Source organism: Somniosus microcephalus, chromosome 6 (assembly GCF_052327205.1).
Source record: "Somniosus microcephalus isolate GS21.2 chromosome 6, FLI_Smic_1.0, whole genome shotgun sequence".
NCBI classification, from domain to species: domain Eukaryota; kingdom Metazoa; phylum Chordata; class Chondrichthyes; order Squaliformes; family Somniosidae; genus Somniosus; species Somniosus microcephalus.
Window position 1 is genome coordinate 91167512 of NC_140992.1, and position 11843 is coordinate 91179354.

General features: G+C 46.0%; 1 protein-coding gene across 1 annotated transcript in view; it reads right to left on the minus strand.

The window, feature by feature from the left end:
* The window catches only part of LOC147115876 (retinol-binding protein 2-like), a 42152-nt gene extending 38533 nt beyond the window's left edge, over positions 1-3619 (minus strand). Inside the window, exon 1 of the mRNA XM_085990518.1 lies at positions 3479-3619. Coding sequence (XP_085846644.1) covers positions 3479-3551 — 73 coding nt within the window. The 5' untranslated portion in view covers positions 3552-3619. The remainder of the gene's footprint in view (positions 1-3478) is intronic.
* Positions 3620-11843: the final 8224 nt, after the last annotated feature.

The following is an 11843-nucleotide window of genomic DNA, read 5'->3' on the forward strand; positions in this document are numbered from 1 at the left end:
TGGAGCTGCACTCATCCAGGCAAGTGGAGAGTATTCTATCACACTCCTGACTTGTGCCATGTAGATGGTGGAAAGGCTCTGGGGAGTCAGGAGGTGAGACACTCACCGCGCTACTCACTTCAGACCCAGTTCGCAAAGATAACATACATCGTCCAACTCCCCAACTTGTCACAGACCTTCTCCAACCCTCAATTCAAACTAGTACTCTTCTTCCCTCTTTCCCAGAGTTCAACCTGGTAGTCTTTCTTCTCAGCCCTCACAGTTCATGCTGGCACTTTCTCCCCCCTCCCCCCACCTCTTTAACTCAACGAATTACTGCTCCCTCAGGAGGCAGGAATTCCTGTTCTTACAAAAATTCCCACCTGCAGTATACAGCGATGGGAATTACTTCTATTAGCAGTGTCAACTCAAGTAACGGTGCTCAGGGGAGTGTATTCTAGTTTGCAGACATATTTGCTGGTAAATGGAGATATGTGGATACGGCTGCCAAAATGCTAATGGTTGACTTGTATTAAATTAGAAGGAAAGAACTTTTTATAGTGTCTTTCATGTCGTCAGAACATCCCAAAGTGCTTCACAGCCAATTACTTGCTTTTATGAAGTATTGTCACTGTTGTTTTGTAGGCAAACATGGCAGCCAATTTACACCAGCAAGGTCCCACAAACAGCAAATGAGATAAATGATCACGAAGTTTATCATTTTATAAACCGATAATTTAACTTGACTCACAAGTAGATTACAACGTGGCAACATTTTCTGTGTAACACTAATAAAATACCTGTTTAGAAGATATATGCACTGGTTCTTTTATTACCTATATAAAAACTCCTGCCATTGCTCTTGATTACCCACACGCTGTTCACCTGTACAGGCAGATTATCACAAAATGCAAGGCATTTTTCATGAAGAGAAGCAACAATTAAAGGAACTTGTATTACAGACATTAAACAAAATTGGTGGCATTGATCACTTATAGGCACATAAAAGTCTTGAGTTGTAATAACAACAGAAAATGCTGGAAAAACTCAGCAGGTCAGGCAACATCCGTGGAGAGAAATTTGAGTTGACGTTTCGGGTTGGACCCTTCTTCAAAACTGGAAAGAAAAGAAACTAGATCGGAGGCAGGGCTGCGATCGGACAAAAGAATAAAAGAAACAAAAGAAGTAAAAGAGATTAGAAGCTAGACGAGATGGTAATAGGCTGGGATTAGGTGTAAAGTGTACTGGCAGGGCAAAAGATAGCTGCCAGGTGTGAGAGAGAAACAAAAGGAAAGGGGGGGGGAAAAGGAGTGGAACAATTACAAGAGAAAATGAAATGGGGGCCGAGCTTATGATCTGAAATTGCTGAACTCGATATTGAGTCCGGAAGGCTGCAGACTGCCTAATCGGAAGATGAGGTGCTGTTCCTCGAGTTTACGTTGAGCTTCCGTGGAACAATACAAGAGGCCAAGGACGGTGAGGTCCGAGTGGGAATGGAGCGGTGAATTAAAATGACAGGCGACCGGAAGCTCGGGGTCACCCTTACGGACTGAACGGAGGTGTTCCGCAAAGCGGTCACCCAATCTGCGTTTGGTCTCCCCAATGTAGAGGAGACTGCATCGTGAGCAGCGAATACAGTATACTAGATTGCGAGAAGTACAAGTAAATCGCTGTTTCACCTGGAAGGGGTGTTTGGGGCCCTGGACAGTGGGAAGGGGGGAGGTATAGGGGCAGGTGTTACATCTCCTCCGCTTGCACGGGAAGGTGCCAGGCGAAGAGGAAGGGCTGTTTGAGGTGATAGAGGAGTGGACTAGGGTGTCTCGGAGGGAGCGGTCCCTGCGGAATGCTGAAAGGGGAGGGGAGGGGAAGATACGTTTGGTGGTGGGATCACTTTGGAGGTAGCGGAAATGCCGGAGGATGATCCGTTGAATGTGGAGGCTGGTGGGGTGAAAGGTGAGGACAAGGGGAACCCTATCGTGGTTCCGGGAGGGAGGGGCAGGGGTGAGGGCAGAAGTGCGGGAGATAGAACTGACACGGTCGAGGGCAGTGTCAACCACAGTAGAGGGGAATCCTCGGTTGCGGAAAAAGGAAGACATGTCTGAAGCACTGGTGTGGAAGGTGGCGTCGTCGGAGCAGATACGGCGGAGGTGGAGAAACTGGGAGAATGGAATAGAGTCCTTACAGGAAGCGGGGTGGGAGGAAGTGTAGTCCAGGTAGCTGTGGGAGTCAGTGGGCTTGTAGTAAATATTGGTCGATAACCTATCCCCAGAGATGGAGACGGAGAAGTCGAGGAAGGGAAGGGAAGAGTCCGAGATGGACCATGTGAAGGTGAGGGAAGGGTGGAAATTGGAGGCAAAGTGAATGAAATTGTCACCCCACCAGCCTCCACATTCAACGGATCATCCTCCGGCATTTCCGCTACCTCCAAAGTGATCCCACCACCAAACGTATCTTCCCCTCCCCTCCCCTTTCAGCATTCCGCAGGGACCGCTCCCTCCGAGACACCCTAGTCCACTCCTCTATCACCCCAAACAGCCCTTCCTCTTCGCCTGGCACCTTCCCGTGCAAGCGGAGGAGATGTAACACCTGCCCCTATACCTCCCCCCTTCCCACTGTCCAGGGCCCCAAACATCCCTTCCAGGTGAAACAGCGATTTACTTGTACTTCTCGCAATCTAGTATACTGTATTCGCTGCTCACGATGCGGTCTCCTCTACATTGGGGAGACCAAACGCAGATTGGGTGACCGCTTTGCGGAACACCTCCGTTCAGTCCGTAAGGGTGACCCCGAGCTTCCGGTCGCCTGTCATTTTAATTCACCGCTCCATTCCCACTCGGACCTCATCGTCCTTGGCCTCTTGTATTGTTCCACGGAAGCTCAACGTAAACTCGAGGAACAGCACCTCATCTTCCGATTAGGCAGTCTGCAACCTTCCGGACTCAATATCGAGTTCAACAATTTCAGATCATAAGCTCGGCCCCCATTTCATTTTCTCTTGTAATTGTTCCACTCCTTCCCCCCCCCCCTTTCCTTTTGTTTCTCTCTCACACCTGGCAGCTATCTTTTGCCCTGCCAGTACACTTTACACCTAATCCCAGCCTATTACCATCTCGTCTAGCTTCTAATCTCTTTTACTTCTTTTGTTTCTTTTATTCTTTTGTCCGATCGCAGCCCTGCCTCTGGTCTAGTTTCTTTTCTTTCCAGTTTTGAAGAAGGGTCCAACCCGAAACGTCAACTCAAATTTCTCTCCACGGATGTTGCCTGACCTGCTGAGTTTTTCCAGCATTTTCTGTTGTTATTTCGGATTTCCAACATCTGCAGTATTTTGCTATCGTAAAAGTCTTGAGTTGTGTCCCTCTCACATTATAATGGCTTCAAGTTTACAACCTACAACTCCATTATTCTGTGTATAGATCTCGCACCAAAATAAAAATGAGAAAATTTTCATCTTCGTGATTGCCAGTCCTTCAGTAAATTCTATCGAACAATCAAAACTTACCCAAAGCTTTCAGGTAGCCTTCAAAATTCTCATTTTCTATCATTTCCCATGTACCGTTGTAATCTGCTGGCATTTTGTCTGTTTTCTGAAGCAAAGACTCAAGGAAAAGCAAATGTTCTTTGTTGAAAGATCTATTAAGGTAGCATAATGAATGCTCTTGCTTTTATACTGTTCCTAGCAATCTCAGGAAGGACCATAGTTCAACAGATTAGGGAATATTATCACATAAGGGAAGTGCAAAACTATTACCCATTGCACAAGCTCTTTTCATCTTTGCTTAAGTGGCAAATTCATAAACCAACTTAACTTAAAAAGACTAGCTATTTTAGTTAATTTAACACAACTTTAGAATGTAACTGAGTTAGAATTGCAATGTGGGTAAATCTTCTAAAGTAAAGCAGTTAAATAATCAAAAGGGAAATATAGATATTATGGCTATTAATATCTGTGACAGAGGCGGAATTGTTTTAGAAACATAGAAGATAGGAGCAGGAGTAGGCCATTCGACCCCTCGAGCCTGTTCCGCCATTTAATGAGATCATGGCTGATCATCCAAATTCAGTACCCTGTCCCTGCTTTCTCCCCATATCCCTTGATCCCTTTAGCTTTAAGAAATATATCTAACTCCTTCCTGAATATATTTAATAAGTTGGCCTCAGCTGCCTACTGTTGTAGAAAATTCCACAGGTTCACCACTCTCTGGGTGAAGAAATTCCTTCTCATCTCAGTCCTATATGGCTTACCCCTTATCCTTGGACTGTGACCCCTGGTTCTGGACTCCCCCGCCATTGGGAACATCCTTCCTGCATCTAGTCTGTCTAGTCCTGTTAGAATTTTATAAGTTTCAATGAGATCCCCTCTCATTCTTCTAATCTCTAGCGAATATAAGCCTAATCGACCCAATCTCTCTTCATATGTCATTCCTGCCATCCCAGGTATCAGTCTGGTGAATCTTCACTGCACTCCCTCCATGGCAAGAACATCCTTCCTCAGATAAGGTGACCAAAACTGCACACAATACTCAAGGTGTGGTCTCACCAAGGCCCTGTACAACTGCAGCAAATCATCCTTGTTCCTGTACTCGAATCCTCTCGCTATGAAGGCCAACATACCATTTGCCTTCTTAACCTGCATGCTTACCTTCAGTGACTGGTGCACAAGGACACCTAGGTCTCATTGCACTTCCACTTTTCCCAATCTATTGCCATTCAGATAATAATCTGTTTTCCTGTTTTTGCCACCAAAGTGGATAACCTCGCACTTATCCACATTATACTGCATCTGCCCAATCACCCAACCTGTCCAAATCATACTGGAGTTTTTCTGCATCCTCCTCACAGCACACACACCCGCCCAGCTTTGTGTTGTCTGCAAACTTGGAGATTTTACATCTAGTTCCCTCGTCTAGATCATTAACATATATTGTGAATAGCTGGGATCCTAGCACCGATCCCTGTGGTACACCACTAGTTACTGCCTGCCACTCGGAAAAGACCCATTTATTCCAACTCTTTGCTTCCTGTCTGCCAACCAGTTCCCTATCCAAGTCAGTACCTTACCCCCAATCCCATGTGCTTTAACTTTGCATGCCAATCTCTTATGCAGGACCTTATCGAAAGCCTTCTGAAAGTCCAAATACACCACATCCACTGGTTCTCCCTTATCTATTCTACCAGTTACATCCTCAAAAAATTCCAGTAGATTAGTCAAGCATGATTTACCTTTTGTAAATCCATGTTGACTTTGTCCGATCCTGCCACTGTTTTCCAAGTGCTCTGCTATTACATCTTTTATAATGGACTCTAGCAATTTCCCCACTACTGATGTCAGGCTTACTGGTCTATAATTCCCCGTTTTCTCTCTACCACCTTTTTTAAATTGTGGGGCTACATTAGCTACCCGCCAATCCATGGGAACTGTTCCAGAGTCTATAGAATTTTGGAAGATGACCAGCAATGCATCTACTATTTCTAGGGCCACTTCCTTAAGTACCCTAGGATGTAGATTATCAGGCCCTGGGGATTTATTGGCCTTCAATTTCCCTAACACCATTTCCCTACAAATACTGATTTCATTCAATTCCTCCCTTTCATTAGACCCTATGTTCCCCGACATCTCTGGAAGGTTATTTGTGTCCTCCTTTGTGAAGACAGAACCAAAGTATGTATTTAATTGATCTTCCATTTCTTTGTTCCCCATTATGAATTCCCCTGAATCTGACTGCAAGGGACCTACGCTTGACTTCACCAATCTTTTTCTCTTCACATATCTATAGATTGGAATGTTCAAACTGTGTCGCTAGCAGATGGCCTAATTAATTTAGTTAGAAGGGGCTACCTGTGACATATAAAATCAAATTTTAATCTGGAGCAGGAATCGGGCAGATGGGCTGCGTGCCAGCATGAGGCCCCAGATGCTCATCCAATAGCAACCTGCCCATTGGGAAATGAGCAGCCTGCCCATTTTTGCGATGAAATTTCTAGGAGGCTGCCCGAGGCCTACTTAAAGCGGAAATGCACCTTTAAAGTGAGGTTGCATTTACTGCTGTCAGATTTTTGGCAACCCTATGGACATAATTCCCTTAGCAGTAATGAGTTGTAGGGCAGTCCCTCAGTCTACCTGATGTCTTCTGGAGGTCCTGGTGTAGGAGGTCAGGGCAAGGAGGGAAATAATGTTCCCTAGCATTTGCAAGATGATACCTAGGACTAATACCCAGCAGGCTTAGACAGAGGTGACTAAGAGAATCAGTGCCAGGAGCATCAGCCCCAGGACTGGGGTTCAATGTAGGAAGAGGTTTAATGACCTCACGAGAGCAGCAAAGGTGAGTTCAGCTCTTCATCTCTGCATTCCTCTCAACAACACCTGCCAACACTCCTTTCACCTCTCCACTAGCACTCAACAATTCACTCCCTTCCATCACCTCATTCAGCATTAAATCACACTAGGGGAGTGCTTCATAGGAGTAGTAGTTACTCTTCTTTTATGAAAGGCACCATGGGTCAACACAAGGATGAGAAATGATTTCAAGGCAGTTATTGTGTTTGGCATTAAATTAATCATCTTGATCACATTTGCCACTTTGGTCTGCTGTGATTTTATAGCAGCTTCTGAGTCTGCATTGTTAGTACATCATTGATATGGAAGGTGACTGAATGGTTTCAAAGCTGTTTAATGTAGGATTAAAGGAGTGGTAAATGTGGTCCACCATCTTCTGCTCCATCCTCACCTTCATCATGGACTTCCTCATCCAATGAAGACTGCAGCTACTGCTGAACCTCCTCCAAATGCAGTCCTCTCTGTGTGGCGAGGTTGTGCAGCATGCAGCCCACCATGATGATGTGCAAAACTCTTTTGTGAGGCATAATGTAGAGAGCCCATAGTCCTGTTGAGACACCTGAAGCTATGTTTGAGGAGCCCTATAGTGTGCTCAATTCTGATCCTGGTGTGCCCATAGCTCTGATTATACCTGTGATGCACTGCTCTTCAGATAAATCCTTGAAACTCATTCTTGGTCTATAGACCCTGTGGAATGAGTATGGCCTCCCACAAGCGCACCCCCCTCCCAACTGCTGTTCGTCCTGGGTGTTGAGGCTGCTGCTGCTCTTCTTGCTCCGCCTCTCCCTCTATCCAAGTCAAATGGCTATAATGGCACCCATGATAAGCTGTGAAAGCTTAATCAGGGTAAGGCAAAACATGTCAGAAAGAAGCAATCTGAAAGCTAGAAACTCTCCTGGCAATACAAACAATGGCACACATATCCCGGCTCAAAAACTGGTGTGGGAGAAATGGGTTTCGATTTGTGGGGCACTGGCACCAGTACTGGGATAAGAGGGAGCTGTTCCGTTTCGACAGGCTTCACTTGAGCCGTGCTGGGGATAGAGTCCTGGTGAATCAAATAACTAGGGCTGTAGAGAGGGCTTTAAACTAAATAATGAGGGGGGGAGGACCCAGGTGAGCGGGAATTTAAAAAGTCAATGAGAAATGAGAAAGCAATAAAGCAGGATAGAGATGGGGGAAATAATAACCAGAGTGTGACAGGAAGGGACAGAATGTTTAAAAATAAGAGTGCAACAGAAAATGGGGCCAAAACAAGGGGAAATGGTAAAAAGACAAAGTTAAAAGCTCTATATCTGAATGCATGCAGCATTCATAACAAGATAGATGAGTTGACGGCACAAATAGATACAAATGGGTATGATCTGATCGCCATTACAGAGACGTGGTTGCAAGGTGACCGGGGCTGGGAACTGAATATTCCAGGGTATTTGACAATTCGGAAGGATAGACAGAAAGGAAAGGGAGGTGGGGTGGCTTTGTTGGTAAAGGATGGGATCGGTGCTGTGGTGAGAAGTGATATTGGCTCAGAAGATCAAGATGTAGAATCGGATTGGGTGGAGATAAAAAATAATAAAGGGAAAAAGTCTCTGGTGGGCATAGTCTACAGGCCCCCGAACAGTAGCAATACTGTTGCACGGAGTATAAATCAACAAATAATGGAGGCCTGTAAAAAAGGTGCGGTAATAATCATAGGTGATTTTAATCTCCATATTGATTGGACAAATCAAGTTGGCCATGGTAGCCCTGAGGAGGAGTTCATAGAGTGCATCCAGGATGGTTTCCTAGAACAGTATGTAATGGAACCAACCAGGGAGCAGGCTATCTTGGATCTGGTACTATGTAATGAGACAGAATTAATAAATGATCTCATAGTAAAGGACCCTCTAGGAAAGAGTGATCATAGCATGGTTGAATTTCAAATTCAGTTGGAGGGTGAGAAAGTTGTATCTCAAACCAGTGTCCTGATCTTAAACAAAGGCAATTACAGTGGTATGAGGGCAGAACTGGCTAAAGTGGACTGGAAAAATAAATTAAAGGGTGAGACAGTTGAAATGCAGTGGCGGACATTTAAGGAGATATTTCATAGCTCTCAACAAAAATATATTCCAGTGAGAAAGAAAGATTTTAAGAGAAGGGAGCACCATTCGTGGCTAACTAAGGAAGTAAAGGATGGTATCAAATTGAAAACAAAGGCATACAATGTTGACAAGATTGGTGGGAGACCAGAGGATTGGGAAATTTTTTAAAACCAGCAAAGGATGACTAAAAAAATAATAAAGAGAGAGAAGATGAATTATGAGAGTAAACTGGCAAGAAACATTAAAACAGATAGTAAGAGTTTCTACAGGAATATAAAAAGGAAGAGGGTAGCTAAAGTAAATGTTGGTCCCTTAGAGGATGAGACTGGGGAATTAATAATGGGGAACAGGGACATGGCAGAGACTCTGAACAAATATTTTGCATCTGTCTTCATGGTAGAAGACACTAACAACATCCCAATAATGGATAATCAAGGGGCCACAGGGAGGGCGGAACTAAAGACAATCACTATCACTAAGGGAATAGTACTTGGTAAAATAATGGGACTAAAAGATGACAAGTCCCCTGGACCAGATGGCCTGCATCCCAGGGTTTTAAAAGAAGTGGCTGCAGAGATAGTGGAAGCATTGGTTGCAATATAACAAAATTCCCTGGACCCTGGAGAGGTCCCAGCAGATTGGAAAACTGCAAATGTAACACCCCTATTTAAGAAAGGAGGGAGACAAAAAGCAGGAAAATGCTGGAGTTCTTTATTAAGGAAGCAGTAGCAGGGCATTTGGAAAATCATAATGCAGTCAAGCAGAGTCAGCATGGTTTTATGAAAGGGAAATCATGTTTAACAAACTTGCTGGAATTCTTTGAGGATGTAACGAGCAGGGTGGACAAAGGTCGACCAGTGGATGTGGTGTATTTAGATTTCCAGAAGTCATTCGATAAGGTGCTACGTAAAAGGTTACTGCATAAGATAAGAGCTCACGGAATTGGGGGTAATATATTAGCATGAATGAATAGAGAATTGGCTAACTAACAGAAAGCAGAGAGTCGGGATAAATGGGTCATTTTCCGGTTGGCAAACGGTAACTAGTGGGGTGCCACAGGGATCGGTGCTGGGGCCTCAACTATTTACAATCTACATTAATGACTTGGATGAAGGGACCGAGTGTAATTTAGCCAAGTTTGCGGATGATACAAAGATGGGTGGGAAAGCAAGTTGTGCAGAGGACTCAAAGAATCTGCAAAGGGATATAGACAGGCTAGGTGAGTGGGCAAACATTTTACAGATGGAGTATAATGTGGGAAAATGCGAGGTTATACACTTTGGCAGGAAAAATTATTATTTAAATGGCGAGAGATTACAAAATGCTACAGTTCAGAGGGACCTGGGGGTCCTTGTGCATGAAACACAAAAAGTTAGCATGCAGGTACAGCAAGTAATCAAAAAGGCAAATGGAATGTTGGCCTTTATTTCAAAGGGGTTGGAGTATAAAAGCAGGGAAGTCCTGCTACAACTATGCAGGGTATTGGTGAGACCACACCTTGAGTACTACGTATAGTTTTGGTCTCCTTATTTAAGGAAGGATATACTTGCTTTGGAGGCAGTTCAGAGATGATTCACTAGGTTAATTCCAGAGATGAGGGGGTTGACTTATGTGATGAAATATTCCATTCATCACTGCCTGTGACTGTGGTTGGTTTCAGGTTTCCCCTCACCATTGTATTGCCTGTGACTGTGGTTGGTTTCAGGTTTCTCCTCACCATTGTATTGTATATTGGAATGTATGGAATGTGTTGTGTGTAGGGCTCCGCCCATACCTGGCCTCGATGTAAGCCAGCTCAGTCTGGCCTCATATCCAGTACTGCAGAGCTCCAGATGGAAGATACCTCTCTCCACTGCGTGTTATCTTCTAAGTTAATAAAAGCCTTGTTTTGTTCCGCCAACATCGAGTCTCGGGATTATTGAGGCACATCAATTTTATTAACTTATTTTTCAACACAATGGATCAACTCCTGAAACCCGAACGTTTGGATTTGGATCAGCATGCTCTGGACGCATCAGCATGCTTCGGACACTGGTTTATGTGTATGGAATTCTTCCTGGACAATTCCGCAGCCGTCAAAGACGCTACGGACGCTGCGAGTATGAAACTCGGAATTCTGCGGAATTGGGTAAGCCACCGGGTTTACCCCCTCATCCAAGACGCCGACACGTACCTGGCCGCCTGCGACATCTTAAAGGCGCATTACCAGCAGCCTACGAATGAGGTGTATGCTAGGCATCTGCTCGCCACTCGCGCACAGCGACCTGGGGAATCGGTGGAGGAGTTCCTAGGCACCCTGAAAATGCTTGGCAAAGACTGCAAGTGCCGAGATGTAAAAGCCGCAGTGTACACCGACGAGCTTGTTCGCGATGCCTTTATCACAGGCCTCAGCTCCACTTACGTCCGGCAAAGACTGCTGGAAAAAACGGGATTGGACCTGAAACAGGCTGCGGACACCGCGCGATCCCTGGATGTGGCCCAGAGAAACTCGGACGCCTACTCTTCAGCGCGCGCCGTCCACGCCGCCACGTGTGCACCAAGGGCGCCGCCATCTTGGAAGGCACCTTCCCCGCCCGGCAGCCCGACACCGTCGGGGCCCCGCTCTCCCCCCAGAAGCCCTACGACAGCCGCGACGCGTCGGGGACCCAACTGCTACTTCTGCGGGCAGCCAAAGCACACCAGAAACCTGTGCCCGGCGAAAGGCACCACCTGCTTTAAGTGCGGTAAGAAGGGGCACTTCGGGAAGGTGTGCAGAGGGAACCCCGCGGAAAACCAAAACCCGCCACCGCCGCGTGTGCGCCGTGGGAGCGGCCATCTTGGACGCCATCTTGTCTCGATCAGGGCCCTACAGTGGCATCGGTCACAGTGGACCAGACCAGGCCCCACCCGCTATCCAAATCAATGGTGGACATCGAGGTAAACGGGTGCCGGGTTAAATGTTTAATTGACAGCGGAAGCACGGAGAGTTTTATCCACCCTGAACTGGCACAACAACTCTCCCTAAAGGTGGTCCCTACTCGGGGTACCATCTCTATGGCTGATAAAACCCAGACATCGACCATTCTGGGTTACTGCACGGTACAATTGTCCGTTAACGGGACTGTATACGATAATTTTAAAGTATTAATCATGAAGAATCTATGCACGAGCGTGATCTTGGGCCTGGATTTCCAGTGCAACCACCAAAGCATCACGCTCAAGTACGGTGGGTCCCAGCCGCCCCTCACAGTGTGCGGCCTGGCTACCCTGAAGGTAAAGCCGCCTTCGCTATTCGCGAACCTTACCCCTAACTGCCGGCCAATAGCGACCAAAAGCAGGAGGTACAGCTGGGAGAACAGGCGGTTTATCGCGACCGAGGTAGACAGGCTCCTGAAAGAGCGCATTATTGAATGCAGCAATAGCCCGTGGCGCGCCCAAGTGGTGGTGGTAAGGGGTAGCGAGAAGAAACG